General features: G+C 36.3%; 1 protein-coding gene across 1 annotated transcript; it reads left to right on the top strand.

Moving 5' to 3' along the window:
* The first annotated feature begins 386 nt into the window (after positions 1-386).
* Positions 387-23,708, top strand: zgc:56231 (uncharacterized protein LOC406257 homolog). The gene is made up of 17 exons (XM_039754523.1): positions 387-625; positions 5,904-6,008; positions 8,489-8,608; positions 12,184-12,322; positions 12,996-13,180; positions 13,341-13,449; positions 13,543-13,719; positions 14,401-14,512; positions 16,713-16,775; positions 16,868-17,014; positions 17,246-17,411; positions 17,499-17,672; positions 19,587-19,726; positions 21,168-21,333; positions 22,389-22,571; positions 22,779-22,898; positions 23,407-23,708. Exons 1-17 carry the CDS (start codon positions 479-481, stop codon positions 23,647-23,649), a joined length of 2,496 nt encoding a protein of 831 aa, XP_039610457.1. The 5' UTR covers positions 387-478; the 3' UTR covers positions 23,650-23,708.
* The last annotated feature ends 765 nt before the right edge of the window (positions 23,709-24,473 follow it).

Genomic DNA, 24,473 nt, shown 5'->3' with positions numbered 1-24,473 from the left:
ACTCTCACATTCTGTGTTATTATTTATTGATTGACACATTTTACAGTACTTTTGTTTTTTAGATATTTATTTAGTTTGGTCCGAGATATTTCTTCATAATACAGTTGCGACTCTAAACAATTGCAATTGTTTTTGGGTTCATATGCGCCCCAGCCTAGCGACAATGAACTCAAACCCAGGATGCTAGCAAGTGGACCAACCATAATCCTAGATGGCACAGAGATAAATCAGTCTCGAATATGTCAAAGCGTTAATTCTGCGAGACTTTCGAATCTGAACACAGAACGCTGCAGACGATGCCTACCGCATTAATTAGCCATTCCCAGCTAATCCCCGTCAGTAATCCCCACATTATTTACTTCTTCCAGCAAGGCGGCGCGCCGCCAGTAGGGCGCGCGCAGTTACCGCACGTGCAGGTGATGCGCTCGTTAGGCTGAGGGTGTTACTTGTAAACCCCAGTAGGCGGGCGGCCGCAAAGATGGACTTCAGCGACGAGAGTTCGGTCCTCGCACACCCAGACACGGACGCAATGGAGTCAACGCCGCACGAACTGCACGTGGGAGAGCTGCACAAGCCAGGGGGACTCGCCGAACTGTCCACCATCTCTTCCAACGTGGTCGCCGAGGTAACGAGTCTGGGTGCTGTGGTGGTGATCGAGTGGGTGACATAATAAATAAGCCGGGGCAATGACGGCGTCCTTCTTTATTTGTTTCTCTTCTACGCGATGAGTTTCGGACTTGAGAAGCATTACTGCTCGCTGTTTGAGCGGACACATGGTGATGTCCTGTATTTAAGCACAGGAGGCTGAACTTGACGTGGCCGGTACCGCGAGTCTCTGACATTTTAAACGTTTTTCCCCTTTGCTTTTCTTATGTAGTTGATTTGGCTTCTAGGCGATAAGTTGACTATTAAAAGATCTGCAAACTGAAGATAAAAAGGTTTTTCCTACGACACATTAACTCATATTTCTGTGTAAATTATACATTTAATTGCAATTATTTTAATTTTTAAAAAATTTTAAATTTAGATTTTTCTCTGAATTTTTGTTTAATTTGCAAAAATGGTGAATGCTAATTGGATGAAGGCGAGATCCGAAATGGGCTGGCTTGGTATCTGTCTTAAAGCGTTTTTGAATTGTTTTTGCCGTTTTAATCTCTGTTAGCGATTTCTTTATGCGTAAATAGATTCAATATCGGTTATATAATATTTAATTACCTGTAAATGCATTTTGAATGGCGTGTTAGGTATTCTTCTTGTCTCGCCGTTTCAGCTGCAAATGTTTGACTCATGGTTGGCATTCAAAGCGTGGAGCTTAGAAGGGCTTTTTTGTGCTGCTTTGGAGAATTAAAATGCTACAAGAAAACCCACAAGAGATTTGAGATGAACGTTAGGTTTTATTGTCTACAGACTTCAGTATCTGTTACTGGTTACTTTCTTTGTAAAAACCATAAAGCTGTTTGTATGAGCTTGTGTTCTGCTCACAGTGAAACCAGCTGCAACGTCTATTTCTATAGCACAGAATAAAAAGGATGTAGCTCAAACTAGTGCTGGGCGGTATGACCAAAATTCTATATCACGGTATTTTTCAAAATATAACGGTTTGATGGTGTTTGACTGTATTTTTTTTTCCCCCTGCATGAGTGGATGTTAACCACATTTTCCACAGCAATTACTGCAGTAGACTGGCTAAAATTGACCTATTCCACTGTCATGAGTATTGTACATTGTACAAAAAAAAATGTTAATGTGCATACAAGTATTAATACAGGTTTGCATGGCCCCATAAAGTGATAGTTTTCAAGGGGGTAGCACTAATGAAGAGAAGTAATCACATTGCCTGACAGTTGCAGTCAAAATATAGAACCTTTTTATTGAACAAAGTTTGCAAACAACTTAATCTATAATTTTGACAACATATTTTCAACCATCCAAAGAGGCATTTAGACTTGGTAAAATATCCAGAGGTGCTTGTCAGAAGTTGTATTGCACTGAACATGTCTTAGAAAAGGAATAAATAGTAAATATTTTTTGTAAACCAACTACACTTTCTGTTAATGTTAACAATCTCTGTCCACTGACACATTAAAGTGACTTTTTAAACAACTTTACCATCATTAAACTGTATAATATTTAAACTAATAAATAATAACAATAAAATAGTGCAACTTCTAGTAATACTATTACTTCAAGGCTTCAAGCCCAGGTACGTTACACAGTATTCACCAAATAAAAATAAAATAACACAAGTGCAACTTGGTGATATCTTTACCAAGTGCACCATCATTAAGACAAATTGTGTTAATATGGACTTTGTTTCAAGCTAAGCTATATACATAAAAAATAAAACTGCAACTTGCATTCATAATGCTGTTTGTGGTATAGCGGGTTCGCGGCTTCAAAACAAAAACATGGCCAGTTTTTAAATCCAGTTTGCCATGTCTGTCTCCGTGGGTGCGATTACACGACCACGGGAGTTGATGAGATGATTGGGGTGAGTCGCACGTGCGGGTGTGATTGTTCTCAATTGCTTCATTGGCTTCCTGCAGTGAGTGATTAAGGTGCTGCGCCCACAGGGACATATATTTATGGGCCAGCAGGATAGGGGGAAGGAAAAAGAAAAGAGAACAGAGGGAGGTTAAAGAAGGGAAAAGGAGTCATGGGAGACGATCCAGACACCAGGAAGGAGAAGGCAGCATGTGCTGGGGCTCTGAGGGAGCGCAGGCCAAAGTGCTTTAGTGGCTGGCTCACCTCACTGACTATAGACTGGGGCGAGCGAAATGTAAGACCTCCTAATGGATCCGAAGAGCGACTGAGTGAGCGCAAAGGAAGACAGGAGGTGTGCCGACCTTGAATGATCTGGCTGCGTAGTGTGGCAGCAGCCAAGATGGGGGTTGGCAAAAAGGAGTTTGTGCTGCAGATGCTCTGCCGGCAATGCCAGTGATTGGTGAGGAGGGGAGTCGGAAGGTGGTGGGCTGCGGTCGAGTGAGGAGAGAGACTGCATTTTAACCTCTATTTTAACAGATTTATTTATTATGGATTTTATCCCTACATTTCACTGGTTTAATGGATTTGCCATTTATTTGGGCACTGTTTTTTTTTTTTTGATCACTGCATAATTGACACATTTGGTTTTACTTTTGACTGTTTTTAATAAAAGCACTTGAGCACTTTCCACCAGCCTCTGGCTTCAATGAGATTTCTCAGCTCGTCTCGGTCAACTATCGACGGTGTTGGTTCAACAGACTCCCATGTGGGAAGAGGGAGTCTGTAGGGGACAGGCATCGTCGCACTATTACACAGTACCCAGGTACATTCCACAGTATTGGGAATAAAAAATAAAACAAATGCTCCTGGGCTTGCAGTATTATCCAATACTATAGAAACAGTACTCGCACATTTGAAAATAATGTTCCATGTCTGACCTTTTAAAACCAAAGTATCCCCAGACAAAAGACACGGCTCCTTTTTTTCGGCAAAAGTTCTTCTGTGCCATTGTGTTCAACTTTATCATCTGCTACAGTTTTGGAATATTCTCTGTCCATTTTCACCGCACAATACCTCCACTAACACATGTACCCTACTCAAGCGCGTTTAGCGGTGCAGCAGTGAAAAAGGTCCCCCCTTAAACAGTTTCCCGCTGTGCCATGTTCTGAACATTGTTTAGGCTATTTTAACAGGTGTTGCGGTAAAAGAGAACTCCATATCATAACAAAAATAAGCAACTGTTTTCGATATACCTCCCAGCACTACAAACAACATTGACAAAGTGTACCTCTTTTTAAAAAAAAAATTATAAAAAAGGTATAGCCCTTACAATTAAGTTAGAGGCCAACCACAGAAAAACTGAAAAGTAGAGGATAATGATTGCAGTTCCATATGGAATGTGTTTCTGTGTATTTATAATTTGTTAGAACTAAAATTGCAGTTTGAAAAAGCTACATTAGAAAGGGTTTTTTTAGAATTTAGGGTTTTTTTTCCCTCCCCTCCAATGTTCCACTGTATTAATTTGGTTTGTCTCTTAGTAAAGTATTCCAGATTTTTGATGCATAACCCGCAAAAGGCCATCTCGCCACTTATACTTAGCTCTTAAAATAATAAGCACAACACTATTAGAAGATCTGAATTTATGACTTGGATTCTGGGGGGGATAGGCACTCCAAAAGATAGGAAGGAGCATTATTTTAGATTATATATCATTAGTAACCGAGTCAATTCTAAAGGAAATGGGTAACATTGCTAAAACTGAAATGTGCTTAAATTTCCTTTTTCTGGTTAAGATTCTTATTGCTGCATTCTGATCTAATCGCAATGTACTTTCTCTCTTAGGTAGTCCTGTTAGGAGTACATTACAGTAAGTTAGGGACTTAAAGAGACAAGCATCAATAATGTTTCAGCATTTTGCAGTATTAAGAGGTTGAACTCTTTCAGTGTTCCTTTGAGGGAGAGAGAGCAGTTCTAACATGGTTAATGTGGGTTTTTTTTTTTAAAGTTTGTCAGAGTTCTTTATCACTTAAGTTCTTTGCTTCTTTTAATGCCAAGAGATCAGGATTATTTATAAGACCGTCAATTTCCATTTTTGCCAAGAAATGATTTTTCTTTATTAAACGTGATGAACTAGCAACTCATCCTTTCCGAAATACAAGTAAAACTTTTTTTAGAGAGCTCAGAAAGCCATGTTCATCAGGTGGTACAGAGAAATAAAGCTACATGTCCTCTGCCATACTGTGGTAGTTAGTTTAATTTTTTTTCTTCTTCAAATAAAGATAATCTGACCTAATGCAAACATGTAGATACATGTTCCAGAATTAGGTAGTCTGTCAATGAATGGATGGGTGGGGGGGTGTGTGTGTGTGTGTGTGTGTGTGTGTGTGTGTGTGTAGTAGCACATCTTAAATAGGAAACATTTCACATGTCTGTTTGACTAGACTAAAACATCTCTAAATAAAATATTCTATACATTTTTTTTTTTAAACCAGGACTATTCTACCCATTCATTTTCTAATGCACTTGAGATAACCACACTGCAGTTAAACAGTCTAAGTTGCATTTACACAAGGGTGGAAGCTTTGCAAATTAAATCTATTTTAATGGACATAAGACTCAGATTAGTAACATAATTAAAAATGTACAGTAATCCAACTAAGACTACATACTGTTACATCTTTGGGTGTGGAAAGGGGAAAAAAAAAAAACTGGTTGGAGTCTAGCTGTATGTCTGTTTGTACCTTAAGATGAGCCTGAAAGGATCATGGATATGCACTACATTACTGATGGCCGTGATGTTGAAGGCTTCAATTCTGCTCTGTAATATTGGGCTGTAGAAGAGTAGCAGGATTATGAGAGAGGGGCTTGTTACTTGCCAACATGCATCTAGGACTGAACATCTTATTGTAATTCTAGAACTTACTTTGCCCTGGTAGGATTGCGTGGAGGCGTAACTTGAGCGGAAGTATGCAAAGTACAAGGACCTTCTGGAGCAGTGCTGGAGATAAGGATGGGAAGTTTGTTGCCAACCTGTGAGCAGTATATATTAGTGGCTTGGAACTCGGTTTTGTCATTAGTTGTCATTTTTAGAGCTGGTAGGACTGATACTTGGATGGGGCTTGAGCCTTGGCTTAATTTCACATTGGGGAGTTTGAGTGGAATTTCCTGTCTAAAGTTGCTTGCTATCTGGCTGTTTTATTTTAGAGCGAAGATGTCTGAATTTTGGGTTAATTCTCAAATATAGGCTCTTATGCTCCAAAATTAAGTGGAAAACATTCTATATCAAATTATCATAGGAGTGGCAATCTTTTTGGGGCTGGTTCATTCTTGTCTGATACTGCTAAAACCCAAAGTACTTTGCTTATCTAAAACTCTGTGCCTTTTTCTTTCTTTCTAAAAACCTTTTGGGTACTAACAAGCTTGATCCTGTTACCACTAGTGATGCCCAGCAACAGCAACAATTAAAGGTTTACCTGAGAGTGAGGCCCTTTTCCAAGGAGGAGCTTGCCAACAATGAAGACCAGGTAACATTTATGCTCATTGAAAAGAATAGGTTGATGGTTTTAAACTTTGTATTATTCTTACAGCCCTTTTTGTAAACCTGCATCCAGCTCTACAAGAAGGTCCTAAAATTTACAGGGAAAATCTGGGGGTTGGTAGCAGGATTGGCACTCTAGCCACCATTTTAAAAAAAACAAAAAACCTTCCACTGTCCCAGTGTGGTGCTGAGGTGTCACACGCTGCACTCTGGTTCCAATCCAGGTGGTCTATCGGGTGGTGAGTGAGGCAACATGCGATCAGTGCATGCTCCCAACCTTTGTAAAATATTCTTTACTCTTGTATGACTGGCACAATTACTTTCATTTTGGGTGCATTTTTAGGTGATCCCAAACAAAATACTTGAACATCAACGATGCTCAACCAGTATTCATTTTAGTTAAAGTTCCCAACTCTGAAATCTCCAAAATCCAGAACCTTCAGTGTCAACTTGATGCCACAAGTGGAAAGTTCCACACCTGACCTGGTCTTGCTGAACCTGACATGTACTACATATTTCTGGAGACAACCATTAGTGAGTTTTGCTTATAACTGTGTGGGGACAAATGGAGTGCACAGTGTGTCACATTTGTAAACCATTCCCATACCTCATGAAGGCAGAGATCAAAGCAGATGCATTGATTTTGAACTGCAAAGAGTAATGGTGATCTGGTTAACTTGATCTTTCAGGGAGCAAGTTCATGATTAGGACACATAAAGACCCCTGTGAGGCACATTGCACATGTTAAAAGTAAACCTCTCCCGTTGCAAGGCAAAAACGTTTCTGTAACATCAGGTTATACATTGGCATTTGAAGACAACAGTGGACTAGTTGTAAAAGTGATTAGATATGGTCACAGGCATTGGGCGTGATCGGTTATGATAATAGTATAATTGTCGATGTAAGTTTCAAAAACAAATAGGCAGCAGTGTTTATCAAAATATGAATTGTAAGATATGCATTCAAAGTAAACTACGTGTCACACCCAGTCAAAAGGAGGAGAAAAGAACTGCTCTTAAGAGAAATGATGATGAAGTCAAAGGAGATTCAGATTTCAGAACTCCAAATGCCTGAAGTAGTAAATGTACCTACCTACTGTATATTGGTGCAAGGCTGAAAAGCATAACATCAACCTTATGACTGCACATCTAAATTAATAATTAAAGTGAACATAACAGACTAATTGGGAATGCAGACATACCATGCCAGAATATAGCTACACTGCTTTTAACGTGCAGTATCTACGTATACCACAGTGCTTATCTAAACTCTGTTTGCTCCTTTTTTGCCATGCGGTGATGCAGTGGTCAAAATGACAAAGATCTATTGTAGCATACAGAAGCACTTCTTGAACATGTGGAGCCAAATAACTGCAGTGGCCTACATCTGTGTCTGTCTGTTCTATTGCTGCACTGAATACAATATACAAGTTAATCTTTTACCTTCAGTTACCTCATGCTATCGAGGCCCTGAATAGATACCAGCTATTTCAGCTTTTTTATTTTCTCACAGCATTGTCCTTTGCCATCTTACTTGAAACCCCAGCAGTCTAAAGTACACGCACTGCAGCAACTGAGGATGGGTGTTTCAGGAAGATGCAAGTATGCAGATATTACAAAATCTGACAATATTTGAAATACTTTTCATCCCAGGCATTTAAGATTAGGGATTCTCAACCTGTACTAGCAAATGTTTATGGTAAATGTTTTAACTTATGTCAAACTTCCTTCAGTCTAGGCTTGTATTGCAACACCAGGGGTTTTTAACCAAGATCCTAAAGTATTCCTCAACTAATGGTATTTGCTTCATCTAGTTAACTTGTGAATGGTTCCTACTGTTAAGCAGTTTGTGCAATTTTTAGTTTTACTCTTAGCCTATGAAGTCTGCATTACCCAATAGACTGATTATCTAAGGTTTTGTTTGTCATGTGTCATTGTCATAATAGCATTCTTTTATTTCTCTGTGTGTGTGTGTGTGGCCTATGCATATACAGTACAAACGTAATAAAGATCAGTGTATAATTAAATGGCCACGGAGATGAACTGTGGTGCACATCTAAGGCTGTTAACAGGTCTTCCATATTCTCACTTTTAAAACATTTTAGGTGTGTTGTCATAATTCAGGGGGTAAACTGGCAAATCTACTACAAATTATGAAGGAAACTATATGCAGCATAACTCAAAAGTAATAGTAAATTAACAGTAATGGAGACCCCGACACAATTCCTTAAGATTTGTTATGAATTTTGTACTTGCCGCGTACAACTCCTGTTAAAGTAAATAAGAAATTTTGAACACTAACATGGTAGCAATATTTAACCTCTAGCATGCATGGGTAAAACCTACCCATTTAAACTGCATGTAGGTGCACATTTTGAAAGGTTTTAATTTTACAGTTTGACACTTTTTCAGGCTAATTTTTTTTTTTTTTTTGTTCCCGTCCCATTTCTTCCCCAAATATTTTTAGGGATGTGTCACATTTGAAAATGGTGAGGTAGCTATTTTGATAGCACCGAAAGAATCTGCCTCAATGAAAAACAGTGAAAGAGGAATTGGACAGTCTGTTCACAAATTTTCATTTTCAAAGGTATTGGAAAAGCTTTTCTTTTATAGTAGACTTGGCTTGTGGCAGAATCTGTTGTGATAATTTAGCTTACAAAAATTGAAACTTTTCATTACTAGCATTAATATCCTATACAGGATTTATCTACAGTATTTGCTTGCTATTTAAAGTATATCTTTGCTATTTCTTTACACAGTGTGTTTTTGGCTGTAGTGTTAACATGTTTAACATTATCACAGCTAGTGTGTTTTTTTTTTTTTTTAAATTTATCAATACCAGTCTGTCTAAATTTACTTCAGTCACATTTTTTAAATATTTTATACTTCTGATGTTTATACTTTTTAATGTTTTAACAAAAGAAGTTTGTTTCTTTCTCCTCCTTGTTTCTAGCTATTCCTGAAAACAGCAGTAATTTGTCTTGGGTATGCCATGCTGCATAACATGTGCAAGGATGGACTTCTTATACCAAATATGTAACACTTGGTGAAAATGGTGGGGTGGGGGGGGCTGTTGAGACAGAGCGAGCTATGTGTATCCAAATGCTGTATTTGTTCCTGGGATTGTGTATAGGGTGCACAGAATTTTGTGCAATGTAAGAAATTAAGATCTCAAAAGATGGTAGGAGACAATCTTATTTCAAATTCAACTTCTAGATAGCTCATTAACCACTACATTTTTATTAAGGTTCAAAAACTCTTGGATCCATAAAGAGGTGGTTTTTTTTTTAACTCCTTTTAAATCCGATGTTTGGACCCTAATCATCAAAGGTGAATAAAACTGACAAAACTGGAAGAACAAAAAGATATGCCCATTATTGCTAAAATACTTCTAGTATATCTGAGGGGGTCAAATGAATTTGTGCTTTGCATAAAAATTTCAGTCAAAGGGAAATGAATTGCTAAGATTTTAAGAATTAAGCTAATGCAACTTAAAACTGAAATACTGTTTCACTTGTATTGAAGAGATAATTTCATGTCCTTGTGAGAATATTGAGCTAATATTTGTATTTCCTTTTTATCCAAATATATAAGAAGGCAGTTTGGAATAAATTTCTAGAGATTACTAACCTTTGGCCCAAGTTACACTATTAAACACAAATAAATAACATGTTTGGGAATAGTAGGGTTCATCTCGAGAACAAATAAAATGCCTACCAATCAAGTTAAGATCTAAAGCAGAAGGTGAAATATTCCGTTTATGTGACCATGCATTAACTTCATATGTAGGATTACTACTCCACTTCCCTTGGCCTCTATAAAGTATAAATCTTGAGTATGTTGCAGCAAAGCTTTGCAGGGAAAGTATGGTTAAAGGAGGGTGTGAGGCAGGGTTTTTTTTTGTGTGTTAATGACTAGAAAATGTTTGAGGATATGGCACCATGGAGAGGGGTGCCAAAATGTCATTTTAACATTGAACACGGTTTGGCTGTTAACATGGATAAGAGTTCATATTTTTCTTATTAAAACGGCGTCGCAGTTAAAGCTTTTACAGAAAAAAAAAAAGTTGCATGCAAGTTTTTAAACAAACATAATTCCTATGGTAATGAATGGGTTAAAGTGTGTGTGTTGGGGGTGGTGGTTGAGGAGTGTAGTGTGTGTATGTATAATGAATTTTTTTAAATGTTTATCAGGCGGAAGCAAGAAAAAAAGCATGCAATAGAAGTTGAGGTACCAGAAAACAACTGTTTCAATTTATGGCTTTGGGTCAAGCGACATATAGCACAGTCTAGTACAGAAGTGTAGTGTGAGATCTGTAAATTGAGATTTCAAAAATAAGTACTTGTCAGATACAAAATGTTCTGATATTTAGATTAACACTGTACAATAGCTGCAATGTTCTGAATGACTCAGGCTTAAGCTGAGCCTGCTAAATTTTATCATATTAATAGCCCCTCTGATCTGTCCACCGATGTGTGTATAAAGTGTAAAAAGCACCTTATATTGATTGTGGCATGTCATATTAGAGAGGTTTACTTAACATGCAAAGCTCTCCCCAGTGTATCATTGACCCCATGATACAGGAATTGTCTGAAATGTAGTTACTGCACTACAACCAAATACTCTGTTCAATTTTAATTATAAACCTATAAAAATGAGAAAATGCCTGCAAGTGTATCTGATGCTCCTGCAAGGAAAAAATCCTTATTCTCCTTGATATGCTTGTGATTATACAATTGACTGAAAGATTAAGCATCCAAGCAAGGGTACCAGAATTATTTCTGGATTTCCAGTGATGAACTACAGTTTGAGCAAAATTAATAAATCAGTAAAGGTATTAATTACATTTTTTCCACATGGTAGGACATTTTTCAATAAACAGCATACAAATACTTGTTTTATATATATAAAAACAAAACAAAAATAAAAAACACTGAACAAACATTAAATATAAGCCAACATGGTTCCTTTTTCTGCTTATAAAAAAGGGGCCAAACTTCTAAATATCCCACCTTGTAATTCTTGCCTAAGTTGCCCTAGGAAACATTTGAGACCAGAGTTTAACAACAACATTTATTTATATAGCACATTTTCATACAAACAGTAGCTCAAAGTGCTTTACATATTAAAGAATAGAAAAATGAAAGACAATTATAAAACAAAATAAATCAACATTAACATCGAATAAGAGTAAGGTTCAATGGCCATGGGGGACAAAAAAAAAACAAAACTCCAGACGGCTGGAGAAAAAATAAAATCTGTAGGGATTCCAGACCATGAGACTGCCCAGTCCCCTCTGGGCATTCTACCTAACATAAATGAAACAGTCCTCTTTGGATTTAAGATTCTCACGGAAGGGCTTGATGATGATGATGATGGTCACGTAGACTTCTGCCTTTTAATCCATCCATCATTGTTGTTTAAGTGCTTTTGTGTTCTTTTTATCCAGTTAAACGGGCAGATGTTGCCAGCTTGACAAGTTTTTCAGTGTCCACCAATGTAGATGTGGCAGTGATTTCCCTCTAGCAGCATGCATGTGTGTGTTACAAACCTTCTCATAGTTGATACTATCAGCTGCAGTTGTGACCGTTTCCTTTGCTCCTTAATGAATTTATTAAGTTCAAACCCACTTTTTTTGGTATCCATTTCCAGCATTGTTTTTGTGACAACTGCCATTTGTAATATTGGTTGTTATGAAGAATGGAGATACTAAAATTCCTGATATGGTAGACTTGCATGGGGGACACTACGTGAACACCAGAAAACCGTATCAAAATGTCCATGAGAAACTCCAACTACATGTGCCACTTATTCCAGATATCAGGTGATCAGTCTGCAATTCAAACTGTCAACATCCCACCTTAAGGTGTTGAAATCATTGGGCTGAAATGGATGATTGGGTAGGAGTAGCAGGAATGAAAGATTTGGCAAAGTTGGTGTAAAAAGGGGAAGGGAGGGGCTTTAGGAGAACAAAATGTGAAATGGTTGACTATTTTTACAATATCTGGCCCCTTAATAGAAAGTATGAGTTAACCAAAGTCTTCACTGGTTAATACGACTTACTTGAAAAGCCTGCTTTCATTTGAAGAAACACTGTAGAGGTCAGATTTAAATGGATATTTATTGTATAAAGGTAATAGATTTGTATTGTATATTTTCCAGATCTTTGGACCAGAAACAAGTCAGATTCAATTTTTTGAAGGCACAGTGCAAGACCTTGTAAACAGTTTCTTAGAAGGAAAGAATGCACTGGTATTTACATACGGAGTTACGAATGCTGGAAAGACTCACACAATTCAAGGTACTGTACAGTACAAACTTGGCAGACTTAACATTTAACTTAAAAGCACTTGGGAAGCAGCTTTTTCATATGTACAGTCGCACTTTTGTGTGATTCCACAGTGGGATGTATCCTGTTCTACTTTACAGTTGAAACTTAAACCTTTTAAAATAGTTAAATCTATGCTTAAATTACAGGCACAGAACAGAATGATTGCATGACCTAGTATAACAAAATATAAGCCTTTGTTCTAGATGACATAAATCTTCTTAATCAGTTAGAATACTATGTTTGGAGTAAAATTTCCTTCCTTTTTGGTGTTGAGGGCCAGACTGTCAAGGTTAAGGAAAGTCCAGTTAATTCTGTATATACAGTACATGTTAAAATTATTACTACTTTTTTAAAATAGTGAACACTTTAACAAGGTGTCTTGTTGCAGTACAAGTTTTTATGGTTTTAATGTGTGATGTGATGGTTTTTACTCCCCATCTCCCCTAACCACCTCTTGATAGTAAGAATATTGAAAGGCTGAGTGACTTGCTCAATGACCTAAACGAAGACATTAGTGTAGATTGAACTGGCAACCCCTAATTGATATATCTGACATCTTGACAAGTTCTCTGATCTATAGATTAATAGTGACTTTGTCTCTAAGCTTTTAGTTATGTTAAACATTTTTCTTCCACCCCTCCAGGTTCTGTGAAAGATGCTGGCATTCTCCCTCGATCTATTGATGTAATCTTTAATTACATTAAAGGTAGACAATACACACAAATGGATTTGAAGCCTTATCTAAGCACTGATGTACAATACTTGGATGGTGATCAAATAAACAAGGAGAAGTCTCTAAAGAGTTTTGTTTTTTCACTATTGAAAGAGGTATGCTTTTAGCAGAACTCTGGTCAACTTGCATAACAATAACCAAAATCTAAACTGACGTGGTTTTGTTCTTCTTGCTTTTCAAAGTCTTGTTACTTCAGTGTTCTTTTTGGCACAATTCTTTAAGAACCTTTCAATAACATGTTTTTAAAATTGATAGGATGGTGACCGTATGGTGACGCGTAGCACCAGTACTACAGTTTTCAAGAATATGGCTAAATCCTCCCATACGAGTTTATCTTTTTCATCTGTGTCATATGATCAGACCGGTAATGACCTTTCTTTTAGTTTTGTTGTTTTAAGTTGAAGGTTCAGAGGATGTAATTTTATTTATTTTTTTTTTGTTTTCCTCAACTATGCAGAATCTACTGTATCAAACTCTGATATTGAAGCATTACACTTTTCTGTGTGGATTAGCTTCTATGAGATCTATAATGAATGTGTTTTTGACTTGTTGGAGCCATTGCCAACCTCTAAAACTCAAAAACGAGCTAATTTAAGGGTGTGTGAAGACCATTCTGGCAATTCATATATTAAAGGTAAAACCACTTACTGAAAACTTTGCATTTTTACATTTGTTCGTGCTTGGAACTGAGATGGGCTCGTGCCCAATATGTGTTTCTGTATTGGTTCTTTTTTCATCCTTTTTGAAGTAGCCCCAAGTATGAAAACTTTTGAAAACCATAATCACCTTGGGAGTATTTAGTCAATGCTGGATTAGTAGGACAAGGGTCATCTTTAAAATTATATCTAGATCTTTTTGCATTGTTCCCAATATACTGGGCTATTCATTTATAGTAATTGGGTAATTAGAAGGTCTGGGACGTTGGTTATATCTTGGAATATTTGTAGCCATAGTATATATTAGACATGTAGATTGATGCCAGGAATTTGATTGTGCTGGTACTTTATTCAGCAGCTACAGAAAACAGTATAAAGGTGCATTACAATTCAAAATGCCAGTCCCTCCTTCCAACCATTTTGAGAGTACTGTAAACCACACAATTTGTTTGTACTATAAATTAATGAACAAGTGAACTTCTCCTGAATGATTTCAGAATGTTTTATTTGCTAAAGTGCACTTTTCCTATTCCATTTTTGACCCTGTTTATTACAAGGCCAAAACAAGTCCTTTTTATTTAGGCAAGGAACCATGGATAGGAGCCATAGTAGTAGTCCATCTGACTTGCTGACACCAACCATTTTATTTATTTTGGAAGATTTAAAGTGGATCAATGTTCATTCTTCAGAGGAGGCTTGTAAAATTTTGAAAATTGGCAACAAGCACCGAAGTGCGGCAACCACAAAGATGAATCAAGCATCAAGTAGAAGGTACCTTTTTTTTTTTTTTTACCCTCCCCTTCTCTCTCCCTTTTTGGAGCTTGGGGGTAGACGGACTATTTATGGCTATAATACTGTCTATGTGCGCCCCTCACCCTTCACCTTGATTTTTTTTTTTTTTTGGTTTTTTTTTGTTTCCTCCCCCTTCATAATAGCTTTATTGCACAGATTAGGTCATTCAAACTTGGAGTATTTTTACTGCATCGTGGTTTAATATTGACTGATTAGAAAGTGCAGTACAATACTTGCTAGTCTTATTTAACAGTATTTATAGTGCAGCTCAAAAAGACCTAGCAAACCAAGCAAGTACAGGCATGCCAGTTAAGTCATTGCTTAGTGAAGAGTATAATCCATAGCTATCTTGCTTATTTGTTCCTAAAAAACTTAAGGTTGTCTAGTTGCTTGCCCTTTCAGTCTTGGTGGGTGAAAGTGGCTATAGTGGTGTGTTTATTTTTTTATTTTTTTATTAAAAAAAAAAAATGTAACAAAGCCACTCTTATCAGGTTTATGATGTTCAGCTATTTGTGCTTAAATTTAAGTTACAGTCTACAATCCAGGTTGAAACCTCCAGAAACTAACAATTTTGTTGTAGGACTTTTTGATCTTTCTCTAGTTTATAAATGCTGATATCAAACAATGATGTCTTGCTAGCAACTTTCAGACTTGGAAGAGAGAAATCAAGGTGGCTGAAAACTTAAATTCACAAGACTTGCTGGATAAACTTGTATGCCATTTTTTATTATTGAAATCTGTTATTTTCTATTGTAATTCGATTAAATTTCCTTGGACTACAAAAGGTTCACACATTCAATGTAATTAACAACCTTTTAATATTTGCTAACACGTCTTGCTGCCTGCTTATCTGAAAGCTCACATTCATGTTTTCCTTGAGCCAAAGGTGCAACTGTGAACAAAATGGTTTAGTATACCTTTACTCCATAGTAATTTGTTCTTAGACTTCAACAGTAGACTGCATGATGTTTACCTTGCGTAACACACATGGGTCGTATGCTACTCTGTGTCCCATTATTGTAATCGCATAAGGTTTTTTTATTTTATTTTTTTTTCTGCATCTCCATAATAGTATGCATGTCTTAAAGTTCACCTCATCTTGATGTCTAACAATCCACTTAGAATTAGCAGCCAGTATATTTATATAATATTTACTGTTACAAGACGACTTCTGGTCTAATCCCACAACTGTTAAGTGGACAAGATTTTTTGCCCTGCTATTTATTTTATTTGCTACATCTTCTCTCTTTGTTCATGGAATGAAATAAGTCTCAGATCTGTCACTAAATTCATTTTTATTAAATGCATTTCCACTCATGAGACCAGTATGCTATGATTTCCAAAATAGTATGAAAAAAATGCAACAAAAGCATAAACAATGCTGAAACTCGCAATGAAGAAACATCTTTAGGGGTTTGGGTTGAAGGGGTGCAGAATGTGCTCATGTATATATAAAATGTGTATGTGGTTTTTTTGGAATTAAAAAAAAAAAAAAAAAATTCATATGTATGACAATTTCATTTGGTTAGATGGTTTTTAAAGGGTTTTACCAAGAAGAAAAAAATCTAATTGAAAAGCAATATGAAACAACCTTGGCAAGACCATTGCTGTATTGAAGTCTTGGGTGTTGATTTAAATGCTGAAACTGATGTGGCTTCTCTAATTTGATTGGGAAATTCCAGTTTTGGTGCACTGTGCCTCCTACAGTAGTTTTTATTTATCCTTGGTTTTAAGGTAGCCTATACTTTTGGTCCTGATTTACACACTGGACCACCATCAAAACTGGAAAAGCTGGTTATATATGAACCTCTCGAACATTCAATTAAATTTTATATTTCTCTCCTCTAGGCACAGATGTTTAAACGAGAAATCTGAGCTTCATGAAAATCTATCTCCGCCTCAGTGTTGTATTTATTTTCAGGTTAGGTGTTAGGGTTGCTTTTACATAAGTATAGGTTGAATAGCTGGGGTTTCTGAGCCCATTTTTTGTTTGTCACACTGATTGGATGCCCTATAAAGTAAAGAAAATATATTGATCTATTTTAAAAAAAAAAAAAAAGTCTGTGTTGTGTGCTCATATGAAGGTAGTTTGTGTGTGTGCTCTATCTATCTATCTATCTATGAAACCCTTCACCACTTTTTTTTTTTTCCTCCCCCTCTTTCTCTCTCCCTCCCTTAGTCACAGCATATTTTCAATCAAGCTGCTTCAGATTAGTGGAACAGACGTCCAGAAAATGTCAGAGTAAGTGGCTTTAAAAGTTCATTGTTTTGATTTTTGATCTAGCAGCTTGTGAGGGTTTTTAATTTTTAATTTTTTTTTTTTTTTTTTAACAGATTATCATTGTGTGATTTGGCGGGGTCAGAGAGGTGCAACAAAACCAAAACTTTTGGGGAAAGACTGAAGGAGGCTGGAAACATAAATAATTCTCTGTTAATTTTGGGAAAATGCATATCTGTTTTGCGACAGAATCAGAATTCCAAGTGAGTGATGTGTGTGTGTGGTGTGTGTTTTTTTTTTTTTTTTTCCCCTTCAATATTGCATTTTTATGCTTTTGTTAAGCAGACACTTTCTAGCTTTATGTAAGCAATATGTACCTTACACTTTTTGTGTATTTCAGTTTTAAGAGTAGTTTAATTTTCATTTTGTTGTGGATGTTTGTCCCAATCCTCCACCTTCCCCTTAACCTCCCCCTTGCTTCCCTGCTTTTAAAGGATGAAGAATAACTATGTCCCATTTCGCGAGAGCAAGCTGACACGTCTTTTTCAGGGCATCTTCTGTGGCAAAGGCCGGGCCTGTATGATTGTCAATATAAATCAATGTGCCTCTACCTATGACGAAACCCTACATGTGATGAAGTTTTCGGCTGTAGCAAAGCAGGTATGCAAAAGTTACAACCATTTTAATAAACACAAGATAAGTTTTATATCCTCAATCAATGAACAACATCCTCAATCTGTTTGGTAGGTTGTGCAGATAATGCCACCAAAATCGTTGGAGAGTTTAGCTCCAAGATTGGTTGGCAAAGATGGTAAAATGTTGCTCAAAACGGCTCCATCAAAAGAAGAGGATCTTGATATATCAGAAGAAGAACTTCTTGATGAATCAGATGATGAAGAAATGTCTCTCCTTCCCCAAGAGGTAGTACAATTACCCCACCTCCACAAATTTTTATCCTGTGAACTATTGCTTCTGTGCTTTGTTTTTGCCCGAGTATGAGTATTTTGGAAATGGGGTACAGGTACAAAAAGCCACTGTAGTGCTTAATATGAAGGTAACCATTATCAAAAGGCACTCTAGCATAGAATCTCAAGCAATTGTTAATGCTTAAGTATCGCACAAATCTTCAGCTCTTTGGTCTGTGTGCTTAATGACCCTGCATTAATGGGCTCAATTGGCTGTTATTGGTTCAACCTAAGCACATTTTAGTTACTACATTGTATAAACAAAACTATCTGAGTCTCAAATAGCCATAGCCTTGTCCACCAGCATCGGACACAAAGGCAGGAACCAAGACATGCTTGTTTGTTCCAGGTCAATTAGTATTGCTAGCTTAATCTGTGTGGTTTGGAATGTGTAGGAATTCATATGATCTTATTTAAAGGGTATAGGAAGGTGATGGGAGTGTTCACATGATGTCTGTCTGTCAAACTTGGTTGTATATCCTAGCTGGCATTCAGATTGCCAGTTGCCTTAAAACTGAAGAAAGTTGTAACTTGTTGTGCACATTTTTGATTGCAGTTAATTCTGTTGTCTTTTTGGTAAGCATGGTAGTTGCAAATTTGGATGTTTTTTTTTTTTTTTTTTTAAATTCGGCCTTTACTTTCCATAACCAGCTAGTTCTCTTAGAGCTGTGGTTAGGGGCACATATGAGAGAGTACAGGGTATATCTCTCCATTAACTCTGCCTAGACATTTGAATTTTTCACCTTTCACCCAAATCCCAGTCAGACGCACTGACCAGATTTGTTTATAAAGGTGTGTGGTGTTATTTTTGTTAAATAAAACTATCCAGTTTTTAAAATTAATATTTTGAAATTCAATGAAGAACCTTTTTTATATATATATATGTTCAAATCCATGTTTTGGTTTCATATAAAACCATTCATGGTGTGGATTATGATGGTAACGATGTAATGTACCAAATTAGTTGAAAAATCAAAACTTTGCAAATATAAAAAAGCTATGCTGACATACTTGAAAAGGCTTGGAGATGCAACTGACAGTGCCATACTGTAAATATCAATAGAAGATATAGTATATAACTTGAACATGACATGCATGGCCATTTGAGACTTTTTTACAGGTAGATGTTGCAGAAGCAATTGCATATCACAATTCTTTGAGCACCTTGTGCCATAGGTGTATGGTATGTGATAGAATAAATATTTTTCATCTAACTGGAGGTTACTGCGATATATTTTAATCGTAAAGGATGGCAATCTATAATTCCGGTTCTTGACAGTGTTTAATTGAAGACATTTGTATTGCCATACCGGGTAGTGTGTGTAATATAATCCCTGCATCAGACTTGAATGCAGAAGTTTGTCAACAATTTCAAAACCATTAAGTATGAAGTTCTGGATAGTCTAGACATAAGCGTACTTGTAAATAAAATAACTGGTGTCTTTTGAATGCCTAAGAGTAAATTATTTTTGTTTCTCTTCCCCACCCCCAAAAACCCAAAAGTCTAGCAATCTGTAAAATATTACTGGCAATTACAGTTTACATCACCTAAATCGATAATCATTTTTAAGCATTACGATTTCTTGCATAAAATCCTTTGGATGGAAATTGCATGATTTGCTCAGAAGTGTGAATAAAGGGGTAAAGGGGATCTTCCATCTGCGTTTGAAAGTCTGACTTATTACCGTAACCAATTTCAGAATACAAATTTTAATGTTATGTTGCATACTAAAAGGTTTTCAATTTCCTATATTTTCCACATCTACCAACAGTTTTTCATACATTTAATATGTAAAATGACAGGTTTGATAAGCCTATTTGGAATGGAGAAGTAGAGCACTGTTTGATTAGTTATTTGTATTTTACTTAGGAGTTGGTAAGTATTATTGAGAGCCTTAAAGAGAAGCTTCTCGCCGAAAGACGTCGGAATCTGGTACAGGAAATTGAAGTTCGCAAGGAAATGGGTGAAGCAATGCTACAGCAATTAATAGAAACCGAAGAGACCTGGAGGTGAGGGTAGTGATCAAGTCTTTGACATAATTTTAAAATGGTTTGTCTGTTCAAGTTTGTAGTGTGTTTTTTTGTTTTGTTAACCCCCCCACTTTGTAAGGGCGGGGCATAGGATGGCATGAGTGTCTCCTGTAGCAAATGATACAAGGGAACTTGCAAAAGTTGGATGTAGTATCAAGAACCTTATGTGCGCATTGTAGGTCTTTTCTAGTTTCAGGAAAATAGGTGGCAAGATTTAAATTTTTTTTTCTTCATCTTAAAGATTTTATGTTTAGGAATGACAAGCTCACTTAATCTATTGCACAATAAAAGCACACAATGAAAGTGCCTATAGAGAGAGAGTGCAAGTTCTAAATCTATTACACTTCTTTTCATTAATTCAATAAATCTTCAAGAAGTACAACTCATGATCTTGACAGTATTTTTTTGTAGAACATGTTCATTAGTGGTTTGCTTGAAAAATGAATTTGATTCATAGACTTAGTCTTTAAATTAACATGCTCTTCTCCCAGTCTAATAATCCACTTCATGGAGCCCTATTTCTTACATTGTTGATGCTTAAGGAACAGTTCAGCATTGCACAACCGATGTTTGCTTTCTTATATCCCACAAAGATTAACAACTTTAGAGTAAGCAAGTTGTGCTGAGAGATGTTTACATTGTGACTACATGAACCTGGGAACAATGGCATATAGTCAAATGTAGGTTTTTGTTTCAGACTGGATCTTTCTGTTGCACGTGGTACACCTAACTTTGGAGTTTCATCTAAAGATATACTTTTGAGTTTATTTTTATCATATCATAGATTATCCCACTCTGCTCTTGCAATTCTGCTTTGCCTGACTGAAAAAATATTGAGGGTTAATGGTATTTACATTGTCTTAAGTTGGTAAGGTTAACTTTTTTTTAGGAATTTGGACATCTTGCCCCAAGTTATTCAGTCTGAGGGCACTAACTTTCTCACTATAGGCACATTTTTCATTTCATGAAGATGTGATTTCATTTAATCATTTAGATACATACTTGTTTGTACACTTGCAGCACAATGTTGATCTAAGTATGCACATTACTCTCTGAAATAGAAAACCTTGAGCCAGAAACTGTGCAGACCTAAAAATTTTCCTAACCAGTTCAATAGAGTGGATATATTGTACAGTATAACTACCAGGAAGTTTTTCCTTCAACATTCTTTGGAGTATTCACTCTGTTACTGTTGCATCCTAATACATTTCCGATTCCTACCAAGCAATGACCAAGCATTCACATTTCAATAGTTGACTTGATTGTCTTTAAAAGACCTGTAATTTTTTGTGAAAGATGCATCTGTTTTAAGCTTTTTTAATCCCCTTGTGTACTGTAATTTATAGTGTGCATTAGTAATGTGCTGAACATTCCAATATAACCTGTCCATGCATTAATATTACATGCTTCTCTCCTTTAGCAATCGTCTTGAAGAGTTAAAGGAAAGCTATGAGGAAAAGTTGGAAAGTACCTTTGATATGTATAAAGACGCAATTAAGCAGCATGCTTACCAGCGTGCCCTGGAACAAATAGAGGATGAATATGTTCCTGTGGATGAGTTCCTAGCAGAACAAGAGAAAGTTGAGGTTAGCACATTCTTAGCAGAAGAGAACTTTATCCTGCATACTGTAAAAGTAATGGCATGCATGAAGTGTGTGGCATGAAATATTTATTTATTTATTTATTTATTTTTGGGGGACGTTCCTCAGGAGAATATTACACTCAAGTGTTTATGGTGTTTGTGTATATAATAGGAGAAACTGAGCTTAAATATATATTGTAAGCCATGTAGGTCAATGGCCTTTTTTTCTGAAAGATATACTTTCAGTTGAATGTTGTTGAATGCTGCTAGCTAGATGTATATTACAATTTTGGATGCTGCGTACTTTATCCAGACTAAGACATTTCAAGCAGAATAAAGCAATGTTGTATTGCTTTAATAGTGAGGATATAATTGTGAGATTACAATAAAAAATTTAAAACAAATCTTCATGTAGACTGGACTACTGTATGCCTGTCAGATCTTTAAACCGCATACAGCTCACATATACTGGATCTCCAGATGTATTTAAGAAATGAATAGGATTGGGGTTCCAGATGATGATGAGAAAAGGTGGTAAGTATTCAAAGATCCATAGCCAGCACCAATTTAGATTACAAGTGTTGTTGATGGAGTGGTTTATTCCCATCCACGTCTTCAAACAAGTAGACTACTAAGCAATCTAACCTTCTTCATTTCAATTCTTCATTTTATGCAGAAGCAATTCTTTTTGAATCAATGCAGTCGGGGCTGTCTGATTTACATGAAGCTTAAGACTTTTCTGTCAAAGGGACACTTTGTAAAGTATTTTGCTGTGGGTATGAAGGGTTAGTTATGTGACAATGTGCGACATTTGGGTATTTTTTTTTAGCGGGGGCAGAGGAAAGCTGAAGATGCTAAAGCCTGTGCTGCTTGGCAGTGGTTGCTGATGGCAACACTATAATAACCAAGTACAATACATAACTTAGCCAAAATACCCAGACTGTACAAATAAAGGTGATTTTGATTTTTTTTTTAATACATTAGCAATGGCTCATGTATCTGTGTGGTTAAACTGTTAACCTTCTCCAACTAACAGTCTTTATGTATTATCTTGTGTAGGAACTAAGGAAGAAAATTGCTGAAATGGAGCATAAGTTGAGTGTGAATCAGATTCCATTGAATGAGAACAATCTGAACCCTACAGAAGCAAGCTCTAATGAGATGAACCTGCAGTCCCAGAGATGTAGAGAGTTGTTGGAAGAAAATATCCAGTACAAAAGGCTCATTGAACAGAACTCGCAGGTAGAAATTTGTGCACATGCCTTTCATGTCCATGAGCCAATTATCAAAACGATAAATATTAATACTTTTTAATGTGCCATTATAAACCTTTAGAGAGCATCTTCAAAATGTAAAGTCTGTTTTTAATTACAAACTGTTCAGTTTTTTTTTTTCTCCACTTTGTAATGTTTAACATAATGCGTCTAATCGGTAACTTTTTTTTTTTAGTTAGTTCAATCTATGAAGGGAAAGGCTGAAGACCTAAGCAAAGCACTGAAAGAGGCAGAGGAGAGCACATTGGAAAAGCTATGCGAGATAGAGATGCTTAAAAGAAAAGTTGCTGACCAGGTAATGTACTTTTTAATTTTGGTGGTATTCATAACTTTATTGTAGGTTTTAAAATGTTTGTTTTCTATTAAAGATATTAGAATGGCCTAATGTATTTATAGAAAACAACAACAATTGCCTCTTTACCCCTGAATTTGGGTATGTCAGAAGACTAGTTTTCTACAATGTGATGTGCTGTGATGCAGGCAGTAATTCTTCCTATTGAATTTGTCCTACTTAAGTATTGAATTTGTCCTACTTAAGTAATTTAATCTGCAGAAACGTGAGGAAATGTAAGTGATGATGTAATAAAGTCGCATCACAATTACAATGTTGTAAATCTACTGTATGAGGCCTTTAAAATGTATTAAATATTCTGGTTAGGCCTACATCTTCAGATTTATTGTCTTTCTGGTACTTCACTTGGAGTATAGTTGTCCTTTTAACCTACTGTAATGAAGATTTGGAAAAACATTTTGGTAAGTGTGCCTCCTTTGATTCATTTGCTCCTGGTGGGTGTGTCTTGCAGGAGGAGGAAATCGAGAGCTTGCAAAATTCCACCTCCGTACTACAGACTCTGGTGTCGCAGCTTCAGGAGGAACTTGAATCTAAAAAACTTTGCCCTGATGTTTCTGCCCGACCTAAAATCAAGAAAGGACTTCTTGCCAATATAAAAGCCTCTGTTAAGTCTCCAGTTAAACCTTTAAGCAGAGCCCTAAAGAAATCTGTGAATGGGACACCTATGTCTTCACTAAAGAAAAACGTTGAATGAAAACGTGTTGTATTTTAATTAAGACAATTATGACCAAAATACTATTTTTGTTTTTTTTTTTTAAATGCATTTGAATATTTATTTTCTAAAAATTGTTATAAATTATTGAATACTTGGAATTTTTTATAAATAAAATTTGCTTCATGTACAAATTGGCATATTTTGCAATGAATTTAACCCATTTTAATGATTTCCATGCTTGTTGCCTTTTAGATAAAGTACTTTATGACTTTAATGGCCATACTGGAATATCCCCTCTGCACAGAATACCAGCACAACATTATAGATCATTCAAGACACTGCATGGGCCAGAATATCAGGTTATTTTATTAATATACCTGCAGGAGTGCTCAAGTAAAGCTGTTGGCTGTAGCACCATTAAAATGGTTAAATGAGTCATTAACTGTCTATTTACTGAAGAATCTATGCTCACCAGGTACCGTTTGTGTTTCAACTACCATATACAATTTTTCTTTTGCTGCCATGGCAGTTCCATATCAGTCATCTGTTTATGCATGTTTCCGGTGCCAAATTGTTTAATTTTAATTTTTAAGTATAAACACATTAGCTGCTGTCACCCCAAGTCCTACAGGTGGATGTTGTTCTGGACTTCTGTCTTCAGCCAGCTTCTTAAGACATATTATTGATGAAGACCAAATTTTTCTAGCTTTTTTTGACAGCCCAATGTGGCTTTTCTTCCAGCCATGCTGTTTTTCATTTTGTGAATGGTTAACTTCCTGCAAACTCAGGAAAATCTGTATCCATATGATGCATAAATATCTTCTACCACAGTACCATTTACATATGTGTGCATCATTAAAGAG

This window comes from Polypterus senegalus, chromosome 5 (assembly GCF_016835505.1).
Source record: "Polypterus senegalus isolate Bchr_013 chromosome 5, ASM1683550v1, whole genome shotgun sequence".
Classification (NCBI taxonomy): Eukaryota; Metazoa; Chordata; class Cladistia; order Polypteriformes; family Polypteridae; genus Polypterus; species Polypterus senegalus.
Note: the sequence above shows the minus strand (reverse complement) of the source record. Positions and strands in the feature narration are given on the sequence as shown.